Genomic DNA, 14,126 nt, shown 5'->3' with positions numbered 1-14,126 from the left:
AAAAGAACAACTGGTAAAGTCTGTTTTCCAAACTTGCGTATTTGGCAGGCATTTTCTCCAAAGTGAACAAAGGGAGCTTGTCACTTCAAGGAAAACAACTTCCAACATTTGTTTCCAATGATAAAATTTGAGCTTTCACACAAAAACTAGAATTTTTGAAAATTTGTACCTACCACTGTGAGCTTGACAGCTACCCAATACTTAAAGACTCATCTGATGAGCTAGATGCTCATTTTCATGCATGAGACTCGCTGATGGTGAGTAATATAATGTGTCAACATCTAGATGATCTGCAGAACTCAGTGAACCAATATTTTTCAAATACCTAATGCATCAGAAACCACACATGGATAAAAGATCCATTCAATGTGCAATGTAATCGATAGTTTAGATATGAGTTATAAAAAGGTTCAGTGATAATGGATTCAGAGTCACATTGCAACTAGTCTTTAAGTAACAATAATTTGTTGAATTTCAATGGACTATCAAAGACTATGCAAAATTATAGGATACTAAAACACCCCTCCCTTTCCAATCTCATAACTGTACGGCTGAATTTTCTTAATTTCTTTAAGCAAAACAATTTGGAATGTAGAAACAAGTACAAGAATGCAGCTCTGTCCTATAGAGACAGACATAATGTGAAATGATTTAAACACGCTTTTTTTTCATAAATATCACTATTTTCCTTTGAAATATACTATTCAAGCCAACCTATTATACATTACTAAGTATCTATAAAATTTCTTAGTTTTAATTGCAGAATAATACAGACCAGTGGATATAACCTAGACATTTGTTAGGATTTTTTGTGGACCCTGATTTGGTGGATGTAAAGGTTATCAGAGAGGACAAGTCTTAAGAATTGCCAATCTGTGTCAGCAGTGAAATCTATCACTTAGGAAACAGCCAGCCTTTACACTGTGCTGGGAGCTGAGAATTAGAAATGAAAGACTGATATCTCTCTCCTGCAGTGGTGAGTGTGGGGGCTGAGCTGGTGAAGGCCTAGTGCACCCCAGGCTGAGAAGCAGCAGACCAGGTTCTAGAAGGTCTCTTCGACTTGTGTGGTCACCTCAAGTTTTAAATTGGGGTCCCAGCAAGTTTCTGGGGAACATCTCATACATATGTCCTGTGTCCTTACTTATGGGCTAGTTCTACCAGTCACTAAAAGCAAGTGGGGAGCATTAGACACAGAGGTCAGGGGCACGTAGGTAAGCCTCTGCCTACCCCCATCCCACCGCCACCATTTCCTAGCCAAATCTAGTCTCAACAAAGTAAACTGTGCTGAGCTGTGCTGAAGCTCTCTGACCACTTGCTCTCCCGGCCCACAGGACAGGTTGACTGGGAAAAGCAGCAGAGCTGCTCAGCTTGACTCCACCAAGTGAAACAACTTTGATTTGGAGCAAATACATGTTAAACAATTGTATTCTTTCCCTTCTGCATATTCATCACCTCAATGTCATGCAAATTCAATCTCTGCCTACATGACATAATAGCTTTTGTGTACAATTCCCCCAGAATTTCTATGAACTCTGCCAATGCAAATGGCAGGACTGTGATCAAGGGGCGCAGAGCCTTCCCTGGCTTATTTTATCAGGCAGCGGGCACTAAAGTTGGTCTCCGGGCTATTCTTTTCCCAACTCACACGTCTGAGTAACCGCTTATTGCTCTCGGTATGCATGCTAGAATTCACTCACCAGTCCTTTCCAAAAGTATGGCTTTGAATTAAATGTGGGTACATATTTGAAAACTGCAAACTCCATGTGAATAGTATACATTTATTTTACATCTTCAACATCATGTACAAGCTGTGGGAACATCTGGTGTTTTGTAAATTTCGGTAAATCCAGTTGCACGTTCTTTTCCAAATGTGGCCTCTGACATGTGTGGGTTGTATTTCAGTTTGGATTTTATACTCTTTCTCCCCGGGACAGCACTGTGTGATTTTAAACATGCATTTTCTCTAAACTTTGTACTTTTCCTCTCTGAATGGATAACTTAAATCTTATTAATCAAAATAATCTGGAAAATTATAAAGCTGGACTAAATAATATAACATTAATTTTAAATGTATCTATAGCTTACCTGAGTCAGCAGAAAAACACTTCGAGACAGTTTGCAACAAAAGGCCATCTTGCTGAGTAACACTGAAAGAAGGCCATGCCCTAATGAACTGACTCAACCTTTACCAAGCCCACTCTAGCTCTTCAGGAAAAGGAACCCAGATGCATGAACAACTGTGTCATACATTTCAGGTGGCTGAAGGACAGAGCATCTTAAAGGTGTGATTAAGGGAATGAGGTGATGAGAAAGTGCTAAAATTTACAATCATCTGTCTTAAAACACAGTCACTAAAACTCGGGGTGGTCTCTCCATTCACTTCTTCAGTTTAATCGTGAATCCATTATTGCTTGGGAACTCTAGAATGTTCTGCCCACCTCCACAATCAGCACACGGCCCTGGTGAGCTGGGCAGCACTGCTGCCAGCTCACTAAACTGCCTTCCGTCTGAGGGGAGGGACGCCTTGGCCAAAGAACACCCTCCATCGTCCCACGCCTCCCCCAGTCGGCTCTCAGGTCCTAGAGCAGGAGCAGGTGTGAGAGTTTCACACCTGACGCTGCGTTAGTGTCTCCCCAGGACTTGTCCCCACATCGCTACGCGTATCTGGGCTTCGGAACCCTGGGAGCAGGGTCTGCTGGACTCTGGCCTTTGCCCAGGGGCTGCCAGGCTCCCGTCAGCCTTCCTCAGAGACCAGGGACTTCTCACGCGCGCTGCTTCACGCCGCGGGAGGAGCAGAGCTGTGTTGCTGCCTCTTGGTGGCGGGTTCCGCGCCTATGACTCCTGTGCTCCCCCTGGCCAGAGGCAGGACCACTTGGGGACAGAGTAAAAGCCCTGAGATAATCTCCTTGAGTCCAGATGGTGGCTCTTCTTCACCTTCTGAAGACTCGGTTTCCTTACCCATTGTAATCAGGTTAGAAATAAGGGGAGCGGGGGTGGGGTGGGGAAGACCTATGAGAACCCCGAGGCTCAACCACACTGTTGACAAGTGGCAGGTTCAGAGGTCAAAGTCAGGTGTGTGACTCTCAACTCGTGATCTTTTCAAACATATCCAGCTACCTCCTTTGAAATCATCTATATTTTCTTCTTAATGGTTATTTTCTTTTTATAGCAGTGGCTATAAAATTTTTACAAAGTTGTTAGCTACATTATTTGAGTTGTAATACTAACACATGAAGCCCTTGGTTATCTTTACCCATTAACTTAGTGAATTAGCTAAAATCAGCATTCTCCATAGACGATATTGCTGCTACTTGTGCCAATCTCCAAGGGAAAGACTTGAAATTTCTTCCCACTTCGGACCAACCAGAGGAATCCGGGTGGCCTGAAATTCTTCTCCCTGACACTCAATTCTTAGGATAATATGAGCCATAACAAAAATAGCAGGGCCAGGATAACAGGTAGATGTATCAACTCAGGGAAAAGTCTGCCAGTGGCAAAGATGATCAAAAGAAGTATAAGGTGGTCAGCTTGGCAGCGGGGACTTCCGGCCTGGAGATCTCCCAGGAAAGGAGGTGCCTGGGCCCACGCAGTGCGAAGCTTGCGCTCACGCTGCAGGGGCGGCTGGTGGGGAACAACAAGGGGGAGGCACTGACAAGAGCTATTCTGAGGAGCCATTCAGTGTTAAAAACCAGGAGCAGGAACTAGAATGCAGCGTAAGGGCCCGGACCTGAACACAGAGCAGACGCGGGAAAATGCGACAGACATCCCAGTCGCTATTCTGTCACCAGGTCAGAGCCGACCGACATCACTTGAGGGGCCATATTCAACCCCAGCCAAGTGACGACACTCGGCCTGAGTACAGGTGACATGGCCAGACCAGAACTGCAAGCACTGTGGTTCTCAGCCCCTGCCAGCCGGCAAGGACAGGACGCAGCATTTACTAAGAGAACTGCACTGTCAGAAGCATGTCAGTGTGAACAGCCAAGTCTTATTTAGACTACGTGCATACCTATGACAGAAGAAAATGATATCCCGAGTAAAACACCTCTTGTGTAGCAAAAACAAATAAATAAAATGCTAGACATGTAATTAGTCCCCCTTTCAAGAAAGGAAATAAAAAGATACGAGCAATGTTCACTTTTTCTAAAGCATTCACCCAGGATAACCTTGAGGTACCCTTTGTTACCTTGGTCACAGCTTTAGGCGAAAACGTCATTGCATCCACCACAGTGATGAGGTCGCCCGGGTGGAGGCGATCGAAGTACTTGGTGCAGACGTCGTAGGCGTGCAGCCACTCCGGCGAGGACTCCGGGACCTGCTTCATGAGGTGAGCGTCTCCAGTCCAGAACAACTTCTGTAGCCAGATGGCATACAGAGAGCTTGGGGAAAGCATCCGCCCGTCCTTGTCGGGGATTTTGGGAACGAGTTTGGAAATAGATAAGATATTTTGACTTGAAAGAACTGGCTCCAGTGCTTCCAGAGGATCTGTGTTTTCATCTGTCAGTTTTTTATAATTAAGACCTAGTGGGAAGAGGAAAAAGAGATAGTTCATTCCAAGCTAAACCTCCAGGAGCTTTCAAATGTGCATAGCCTCCTGCATGGCTGAGGAAAGGGCTGAGCTTGAGATGCCGTCACTGCAGACAGTCTGTCAACTCGCACGAGCTCTGGGCTCTGGGCCAGTCACCCTACGTGATATCCCCTGGCCAGCTCTCCCCCTCTCCAGCCTTGTTTCCTCATCCTCCCCGGCAGGGGCGGCACCTTCTGGGCCCATCAGGCCTTCTGCAGCCTCTGTGGTTTCAGTCACCTGCGCCAAGTCTTCTGTTACTCGTCTGGCCTCTCACAGCTCCTGGAAGTCAGAAGCTAGATTTCCCCCCTTTAAATCTGTGTCAAGTCCAGTGTCTAACTCGGTTCCTCAGCAAGCAACTGATAAAGCAAATTCACCTTATAACATAGCCCACCACTGTTATGAGTATCAAATGAATATAGATTGGAAAGTGCTTTATAAATGATAAAGTATCGTATTGGCTTAATGCATTTCATTTTTAAGTTGTAAACATAGTCTAAAGAGTTCTATGACCTATCAAAGACTCAAAGGCTCATAGTTTAAAAACTCCACTCGTGCTTTAAGGTTTAGGCTCCTGAAGTGAAATCCTGCCAAACGGTCTACGGTGGGGTGGCTCAGCCTTGTCACTGATGCAGATAAATATAACCAGTGTGAGTAGGGAAGGCCTCCAGAGATTTTGGCAAGCAGTCAGTCACAGTCAGTCACTGTATGACCATTAACAGGGCTCCTAGTTTCTCTGGGATTTAACTGCCACAACCGCGAATGAAGGAGTTGGAAAGATAACTAGAGGCGATTGGCATCAGAACCCCGTGGTTTCAGGCCTCTGCCCGTCATGGCGCACAGGCAGCACTGAGCACAGGGCAACCCTGCGTTTGACGCAGGCTGAGCCCCAGCACAGGAATAGTCGTCTCACCTGATGCAACTACTTTAAATTTCTTCAGTAACCGAATGTGGGTTTCTGGCTTAATGGCGTCCTTCCCCAAGTCTGCACAGCCACAGCTTTCCAGAAGAGTGAAGTAGTAGAGCAGCCTTTCGTGATCCAAGCCGCTAATAGTGGGGTAAATGTACTTGGCCATGTGCTTGTGAAAGGCTTCGGGGTCAGTCTTCAAAGTCTCAAAGAGATGAAGGGCCTGGGCTCGACTTTCGATTTCTACTGTGGACAAACTGAAGTTTGGAGACAAAGAAACAACTGAATCAAATACAACAAAGATAAACTCTTAGACACTAAAGCAAATTAGCGGCTACCGGCAAGAAAGGGGTGAAGGGAGAGGAAGGCCTGTAAACGACATGGGCTGCGGAGGGGCAGTGCCGGGCAGCTGGGAAGGTAGCCCGCCCCTCGGTAGGAAGGAATCCGGCAGGCCTCCAGTGCCCAACCTCTCTCACTAGCCAGCGCGCCACAAAACGTGCCCTTGAGCTTCACTACAGAGATGTGAACAAGCTTGTTACTCCAGGAGGGTGGGAAATGGTGAGGGGAGAAACCACCGCCAAACTTTAGACAGACATTTTCCATCCAAGAGCCCCGAATTGATATTCAAAACATGCAGATTTTATACTGTGCTCAAACAGAGTTCAAACAGGAAAGAACAGACATCTGCACTTTCTCTTGAACTCTGTAGTCATGAACGCCACTTGAATAAAACACGTATCTTAGTATGTTCACCTTTGTTAGGTGTCTTTATAACATAATTGAAGAAGTCATTTAAGGTTCAACGGCTGGGAAAAATCTCAAGTTCTGGTGGAGGATCAGGTCATATTTTCAAGGTGGAGGGGGGAGTTATTTTCTTATCTTGGGCTTCTTTCTGGACAAAAGAGTGGTGCGCGGTCACGTGACGCAAGGGCCCACACTGGCCTCACACCCCCACCCCTGGCGTCAGCCTGCGGGCTGCCCTGGACACAGGCTGGGTCCAGCTCTCAGCAGCGGTGGTGGAAATGCTGGGCAGTGCGCGAGGTCTCGGGCAGCCTCCACGCGGGTGCACGGATTTCACAGCCACACTTATGAAATACGGTGCCCAGACTACCCGCATCATCACTATCAGGACATGTTGAGACATTTTTTGGTTTACGGAGATAAAGTTAACACAAATTATGCCATGACATTTGCATGATAGTCTGATAATTGTGAGAGCAAAGCCTCAATCTACAAGTCAAAACACGGTAGGTAATTTTAAAGTGTTTTTTTGACTTGCACTTCAAAATAAACCCTATATTTCTTTTAAGGCACAATTCAAACATTTCCCCACCAAAATCCTGATCTATAAATATGCTGCAGATCTATTAAAAATAAATCCTCTTTCTATTCTGAGTATCCTTCTATTCTGGGACTCTTGACAGGCTTTCACCATTTATTACCTTGTCTGCTGTCTCCCTCACCAGCCAACTACCACTTGGGGTGCAGCTGACACCACCCCTTTTTATCCTAAGTTTCTCAGTCCCAAGCACTAGAATGTGATACACTGGAAGCACTCAACATGCATCACGAATGGAAAGTAGCACGAATGTAAGGTCTTCTACAGACAAGGTGCGGCGTTGTCACTGAGGAGGAAACGAGTGTCAAGTAACGCATTGGGCTACAGCCCAGGCCCGCAGTCACATTTCAGCTAAGACTGCTCACCACGCAGGGACTGCAGAGCAGGCAGAGATCAGTGATGACAGAAGGCTTCAGTATTTGGGTGTGGTGTTAGAGAAAGGAAGGAAGCAAAAATATTAACTAAATATCAAGACGTGAAAGTGAGCATAAAGCTGGCTGTGGAAAACATTCTCAATCCTCTCACTCTTCAAAGCGCGCAGTGGCGTCTGTGAAAGACACGTGCGCACGCTGTCTTCATGAGTTTCTGACATTCCTTCGTCATTTGCAAAATGAAGCCTGCACACCCGTTACGACGTCAGTGTGGGCACAGACTTGTAGGCGGGGCCGCCAGCCCACGAGGATGGAAAAGCAGCTTGCTGGCACCAAGCGTGCAGACGCCTATGCCAAACAAGAGAAACCAGCAGCACTGTCAGCCTCCAGGGGAGAAACTGTCTTCTGAGAGGTTTCGTGAGTTGCCTGCGACCTGGTCCCACAGCACTCACTGAATCCTGAAGGAGAAGGGCCGGAACTAAGAACCGTTTGAGGAGTCTTTCTGGAATGTGGACATCAACTCTCCCCCAGCATGGACTCTGACTGTCTCTTCATTCCTAATCCCCTGATAAACTAAAGATGCAAGACAGACTCATCTACAAATGGATAGACAATGACTAAATCATAGCAGTTTAGTGCCTCCGTGTTTGGCCTGCTTCTGAATATAGTCTCTCTCAGTCAACATGCCTTCCCCACCCACCCACTGAGTCTTTTGTGCCTACCATTCAGTTTGCCCAATGGGCAATTCGACCTAATTATCTTGTCAAGAGAGATTCTGGGATACTTTACTGACACTTGATAAACCCAAACCCTCCTTCCTTGGTAAGTTACAAAGTGCTAAGATCGTCTATAGATGCTAGTAATCAATAATCCATTTTAACAGCTTCCATAGAAGGAAGCAGTTACCTTCATTTTGGAACAAGAAATGAAATCTGTGCTTAGAAGCTATCCCAAAGAACCAGGAAGACATACCTGTGCTTAGAAGCTATCCCAAAGAACCAGGAAGACATACCACAAGATTACTGCAGACGATTCCCTCATCAAATTGTTCAGGGGCAGGATGTCCTAAAGGAACTCTGCAGAGTCTTGTGGACCCCACCCCCTACTCCAGCTTTCTGGACCCTACACACTACTCCAGTGATTGGGAACTACAACTCCCAGCAGCACCAGGGAGAACTGCGAGGACCCAAGGGTGGAGCAAGCAGGAATGAATTCTGGGACATTTGGGGGATACATAGGGCGCGATTGCATCTCTCACTCTCTCTCGCTCCGGAAGCAGCTCTCCCAACCTCATGACTTGGTGTGTTCAGTCAGCCTAGCCGTAAGGTATTCCATTTACTTTGTATCCTGTTCTCTTCCCCTGGGTTGTTTCCTATTCCATTCTCCTTTTGTAAATAAACCCATTATTGACCCTTTTGTGTGTAACTGCAGTATAACTGAGTTGTGAGCACGCAGGTGAGGCCCCACAGACAGGCGGCCCAGTCCACTCTGGGCTACCCTGTAACAAAATGAGTGATTACCCTCAACGCTGTTTAAGTGCTTTTCTTGAACCAAGCTTTAGCTGTAAAGCAGCTTGCCCAGAATGTGTATTTAGCTTTCAGAGATTAAGCAAAGGAACCAGCTAGCAATAGTTACACCCGATGAGAAGGAGTAAGTTGTCAGTACTAACACCACGATCAGTGTGTTCTGGAATAGCTACAAACTGTCCGTCAACAAAAACTGTGATTCAAGAATGGCATCATGCACTGAAAAAACTCATAGTCACACCGGAAAACACTCATTTAAATACATTTTTCTTTGCCTCATCTGAGGCTAGGTGGCCATACAATTCCACTTGTTGACTGCAAGGAGTACTCAAAAGGAGAGAGGCAGAGGCATGAAGCAGGAAGCGAAGGAAGTAGTGGGAGCAGGGGAGGTGGCTGGCGAAGGCTGGAGAAAGCACAGGACAGGAGGAGGGTTTCACAGGGTGGGACATGATGACGCAAGCGGCTGATTACGACAGGGGTGCACAGTGCTCTGGCCTGACTCCCATGAAGTGCCAGCTCTACCCTCGGCTATGGATGACCTTGTATGGCTGACTTGACCTGTAAAGCTGACAGCAGGTGGGCCAACCTGACCGGGAAAGGGTTAAAGCACAGCTGTAGGAAGCCATGGGCACTGAAGCAGTGCGATCTGATCCCCAACCAGTGCACTCCCTAGATCTGCCTATTCTGCTCCCCACTCTGTCTCTGGTGGATCCTCTTACCACCCCCCACCCCGCACCTCTGGCCTGTGCCCCAGTTCTATATGTATGCATAAATAAATAAGTAAATAAATAGATAAATAAATAAAATAAAATAAAATAAAATAAAAGCAAGCTGTCTGACAGCAGAATAGACAATTCTGCAGGGAAAATGGGGTCAAAATAACGGTGGCATTTTTCAGTTTTGCACCATTTTGGCCAAAGGTCCTTGCAAACTGAAAAGTGGGTCACGGTGATAGCCAGTCAGAAGATGACTGACAGAGAATTTGTCCCTGTCGCAGAACAGGAACTGTGTGAGGTGCTCTGCGGTGTGGGGGTGAGAGGCGGAAGCCCCTCCAACCGCAGGAAGCTCCTTCGCAACCAATGAGTGTCTCCCTTCAGCCTCCCACTCCCAAATGACCCCCCAAGTAGCAATCTGTAAATACTTAAAATGTAGATCCCGAAGTTTCAAAGTGACTAATGAAAATGGAGCTTCCAAGCCGTAAGCGTTGCCCAGCGGCCCGACCCCTGCCCCACCACTGCTCTGCTTTTCCGAGTCTGTCCCCTCATAGCTTCCGGCAGAGCAGCGGCGCCTGGTTCCCTCTGCCTCTGCTCTCTGTCCCTCCTCGTGCGGCTGTTCTGCCTCAACCCCCACCAAGGAGAGTGCTCAGGGGCCTCTGTCTCCCCACACATGCCCCACTCAGCACCTCTGCACTCTATGCACACCCGAGCAGCATTTCCTGCTCCCCCTTCTCCGGGGTTCCAGACTGAGAAGACCTGGTGAGACAGACCACCCACGGGGCTGCTCCCCTTCCCCACCTCCCCTTTCCTGCTCACCTCAGTCACCCCTCCTGCAGAGTGACGTCGGCTCCCACAGGCAGACCAAGCAGAAACCTGAGGGGATCCGTGACCCTCCCACACACACCTTCCTGTCTCCTCTGTCCTTGCTAAGTCCTGTTTATTTCACCTTCTACAGATTCCTGAGATCCATTCTCACCTGTCCTTCTGTCCTTCAAAACTACCCCAGGCTATGGTTGCTTAGGACAGCCTGTTACTGTCCTGGCTTTCCAGCTAGTGTATCTATGTCTTCACTCAGCTCCCTAAAATCTTTTCTCGGTATGGGTGCTCAATGATGATGTCGAATGCACAGCAGATCATTCTGCCTCCTCCTCAGTAACTAAAACCCTCAAGAAGCTTCCTGCTACTCTCAGGAGAAAGCTCACAGCCCTCAGGAGGGCCCTGCAGGCCTGCTGCCCGGCCTGGCCTCCGGACCTCCCAATGGCCCCATACCACACTCTGACGCTCCTGGCCCTCCGGGCCTCACCCACTCTGCCCACCTGTTAGGCCTCAGACGTGTTTCTACCTGTCAAGGGATGTTGTCTCCCTAGAAAATGGTTCCCTTCTTGTAACGTATTGGTCTCACTATTTAAGTCAGAGCGTAAGCACTACTTCCTCACGAGAGCCTTCCGCGGGCATATCAAACTCCATCATGAGGCACTCTTCCTCTGTGTGTGCCACACTGCTGCTGTTATTTTTCACTTATTATCTGTCTCACTTCTGCTTCCCCGAGATCTCTAGTGTCTAACACTGTGCCTGGTATAAAACCGACTCTCAATAAAAATCACTGAACGAATGAATATCAAGCATCGAATTTAGGACTATCATTACTGGAAAACAAAAGCTAGTAGGCTAGCATTAGAATATTGATACTGGAATAGCGAAGATGTACACAGAGTATACAAAGATACCGGTCTACGAGCGTTCAAAAAGAAAACTCAAAATGTACTTTACGATTTCAAGGTTCTGCTAGAAGGGACCCCGAAAAGAGGGCTGGGGCTACACCAGCACGTGCGCGGTGCTTACCCACTGTCGGTGAACAGGAACTCCAGGTGGGCCAGAAACACCTCCCGGCAGGAGACCCCGTAGCGCTGCGCCAGGGAAAGGGCGACGTTGAAGACACTCTCCTCCAGCGTTCTTCACAGGCCGCCGGCACAGGGGAGAGAGGAGAGACGCGTTACCTCCATCAGCAGGTCCGCGCGGCCGGCCCCAGCTGAGCGGCGCAGGCTGCACAGCCTCAGGAAGACAGTTCGCAGCCATTTAGGAAAGAGCGACTCGGGGATGCTGGCGCTGCTCACTGCAGAGCCTGAGGCCTGGCCAGGGAACCGGCCAGGTCAGCCGTTCACAATGGAGGGTGATTTTGTCCCAGGGCAGTGGGTGATGCTTTGAGTGTGTTTACACTTTTCACGGCAGGGGAGGAGGCGGGCAGGGCTCTGGCACCCGGCGGTGACCGGGCAGGGTGCCGCTGTCAGCCCGCGAGGCACAGAGCAGCCCCTCACACGCAGCAAGGATTCACTGGCCAAGATGGTCTAGACACTGGCGCTCCTTCACCAAAGAGGCCCAAATGGTCATGTTCCTTTAGCCAACACTGGCAAGTATGTTCTGTAACTGGCCAGAGAGTAAAATCGACCAGGCTCTGCTACCACATAACCTCCGTCCCATACTCTGTGTTGACTTTTTTGTGGGGTGTTTGGGGTGGTGGTTTTTCACAAACCCTTAAGAACCTAAGAGCTATTCTTTGCTGGGCGACGATAACGAAGAGGTTGAATAAAGTGTACCTGTCAATGAAAAGTCATTTCTTTATGTCTGGAGCACCTGTCCCACCCCACGGGTTGTGGACAGGGCGCATGGCCACTCCATGGTGGGAGACAGGTGTGGCCGGCCTGCTCCCACCGACGGCAGCATCTTTACCTTGACAAAGATGGGAAGGAACCAACCCAGGGGATGCCCTCTTCAAAGTCACCCTGACTGACTTCTGAGAATGAATTCCACAAGCCCCCAGTGGATACGGGCAGAGAGAACGCACATCCAGAAAACCACTCCCTCTGGAACAGATACACAGGAAGAAACTAAGGAACAGCCTGACCACATGCCCGAAGGTGCCGCTGCCGAGCAGGCAGGTTCTCCAACAGCCCTGTGGGGAGGACACCGGCTCTCGCCTCCAGCTCAGCAATCCAATGAAAACTGACATTTTAAACAAGACATCCAAAGATGGCTGTCTGCTTTTTCAAGTAACAGACTGTGGAAAGGTTCTATTATATATTTATCAAAAGCACATATTTGTCCTCTAGGACAGACTTCAAATAGCATGCACTAGCTGAGTACTTTAAAAAGAAAATACAGGACAAAAACCCCAGCAAGATGTAATTGGTGATGTAAGGCATGCCGGACCCTGTAAACTTTTATCCTCTGTGATAACCTCTTCTCGGAAACCAGGAGTGCGGCACCAAGGATCACAAAGTGCCTGAAGAGAGACCACGGGGTGCGGAAGCGCGAAACCCATCTCTGCTGCTGGCTCTGTTACCTTGGCAACTCTTGAAAGCTTTCTGGCTCTTAGATTCCTCCTCCAAACATTGAGGAGTGACAATTAAATGAACTCGTCAGTCTCTTCCAAACTGGGCATTAAGTAACTCTTTGAAACCATGAACCTCTAAGAGGAGAGACGGGGAAAATAATTCCAGATTCCACTTCTTAACTGAACCCACCATACTCCATTCCTCTGTCTTTCCCTGATCTCGCTGTTCCTGCCCTACTCTGAAGAGAATCTGGGAAGCCTTCTATGGAGGATGCCTGGGATAATGAAAAACTGTTACAGGTACCAAAGTTACTTTTCCACTACTTTTTAAACGATTGAAATGATAATGATGAAAAATACCTCTCCTATAACCAGGACTATCTCTGTAATTTTTAAGCAACTTATCAGCAGAGAGACACTAAACTTCCTTTCAAAGGCCAGACTGAACTGCATGGAGGCGTCCTCGGGGAGGAATCAGCTGGGTAGGGAAGGCGCTGGGTGCTGCGGTGAAGACAGACGATGTGGACAGATGGAGGCTGAAGGTCACAGCCGAGCCCACATCTCGGCAAACATGCCTAAGCCTCATTCTCCACAGTTACAAAATGGGGATAACAACATTTATGCCAAAGGGTATAAATGTTTATGCCAAGATTAAAAGCTACTTATGAAGGGCGCCGAGCACCTAACCCCGCATCAAGCCTGTGGTGAGCACTCAACAGAACATGACATTAAAAGTGCCTCTGCTACTAGCCTTCCCCCCTCCGACAGGAAGGCCTCCGCGCGACAGGAAGGCCTCCGCGTGACAGGAAGGCCTCCGCGTGACAGGAAGGCCTCCTCACATCACCTGAATTCCGTAGTGTGGAAACAAAGTGGGGGTCAGGATTGAACTAACAGCAACTGCACACTCAAGAATGAACTTTTCCCTGGGCACTGACTGGTCCTGCCAGCAGACATGGGCTTGCTCTCTCCCAGAAGGGGTTCAAGACAATGGGCAACGGGGGCAGCTGCCACAGCCCTGTGACAGGAGCAACAGCCAGGGCTGGGCAGGCGAGGTGCCCTGAGCCTGCAACACCGCCCCTCCCTGGCATGCGGCGGCTGGACCTGAGCTCTATCCGAGTAAGTGAGGCGCCTGAACTTGGCAAAGTGAGAGGCCCGTCCACGAACAAAGGCGGCCTCTGCTGGCCTTTACCTTCCTGCGCTAAGGCCGTGCCTCACTCCCCGTCATAGCCTATCACCTCTAACACGGACTCACCTGAGTGACCAAAGCCATGGGAATTTAAAGAAAAAGAGTTCCCATCCTCCCTATTTAAAACTGTGGTTTAAATTCATCCTTCCGCATTTGGGGAACACACACACACGCCCCTTCACGTCC

At 48.4% G+C, this 14,126-nt stretch overlaps 1 protein-coding gene across 1 annotated transcript in view; it reads right to left on the bottom strand.

Moving 5' to 3' along the window:
* NBAS (neuroblastoma amplified sequence) overlaps positions 1–14,126 on the bottom strand; it is a 227,094-nt gene that overhangs the window by 51,588 nt on the left and 161,380 nt on the right. Inside the window, exons 42-44 of the mRNA XM_004686434.2 lie at positions 11,266–11,376; positions 5,478–5,728; positions 4,187–4,521 (exon numbers count right to left, since the gene is read on the bottom strand). Of these exons, the coding sequence (XP_004686491.1) occupies positions 4,187–4,521; positions 5,478–5,728; positions 11,266–11,376 (697 nt within the window). The remainder of the gene's footprint in view (positions 1–4,186; positions 4,522–5,477; positions 5,729–11,265; positions 11,377–14,126) is intronic.

The sequence above is a fragment of the Condylura cristata genome, unplaced genomic scaffold (assembly GCF_000260355.1).
Source record: "Condylura cristata isolate star-nosed mole 26May11 unplaced genomic scaffold, ConCri1.0 scaffold00020, whole genome shotgun sequence".
Taxonomy (NCBI): Eukaryota; Metazoa; Chordata; class Mammalia; order Eulipotyphla; family Talpidae; genus Condylura; species Condylura cristata.
Note: the sequence above shows the minus strand (reverse complement) of the source record. Positions and strands in the feature narration are given on the sequence as shown.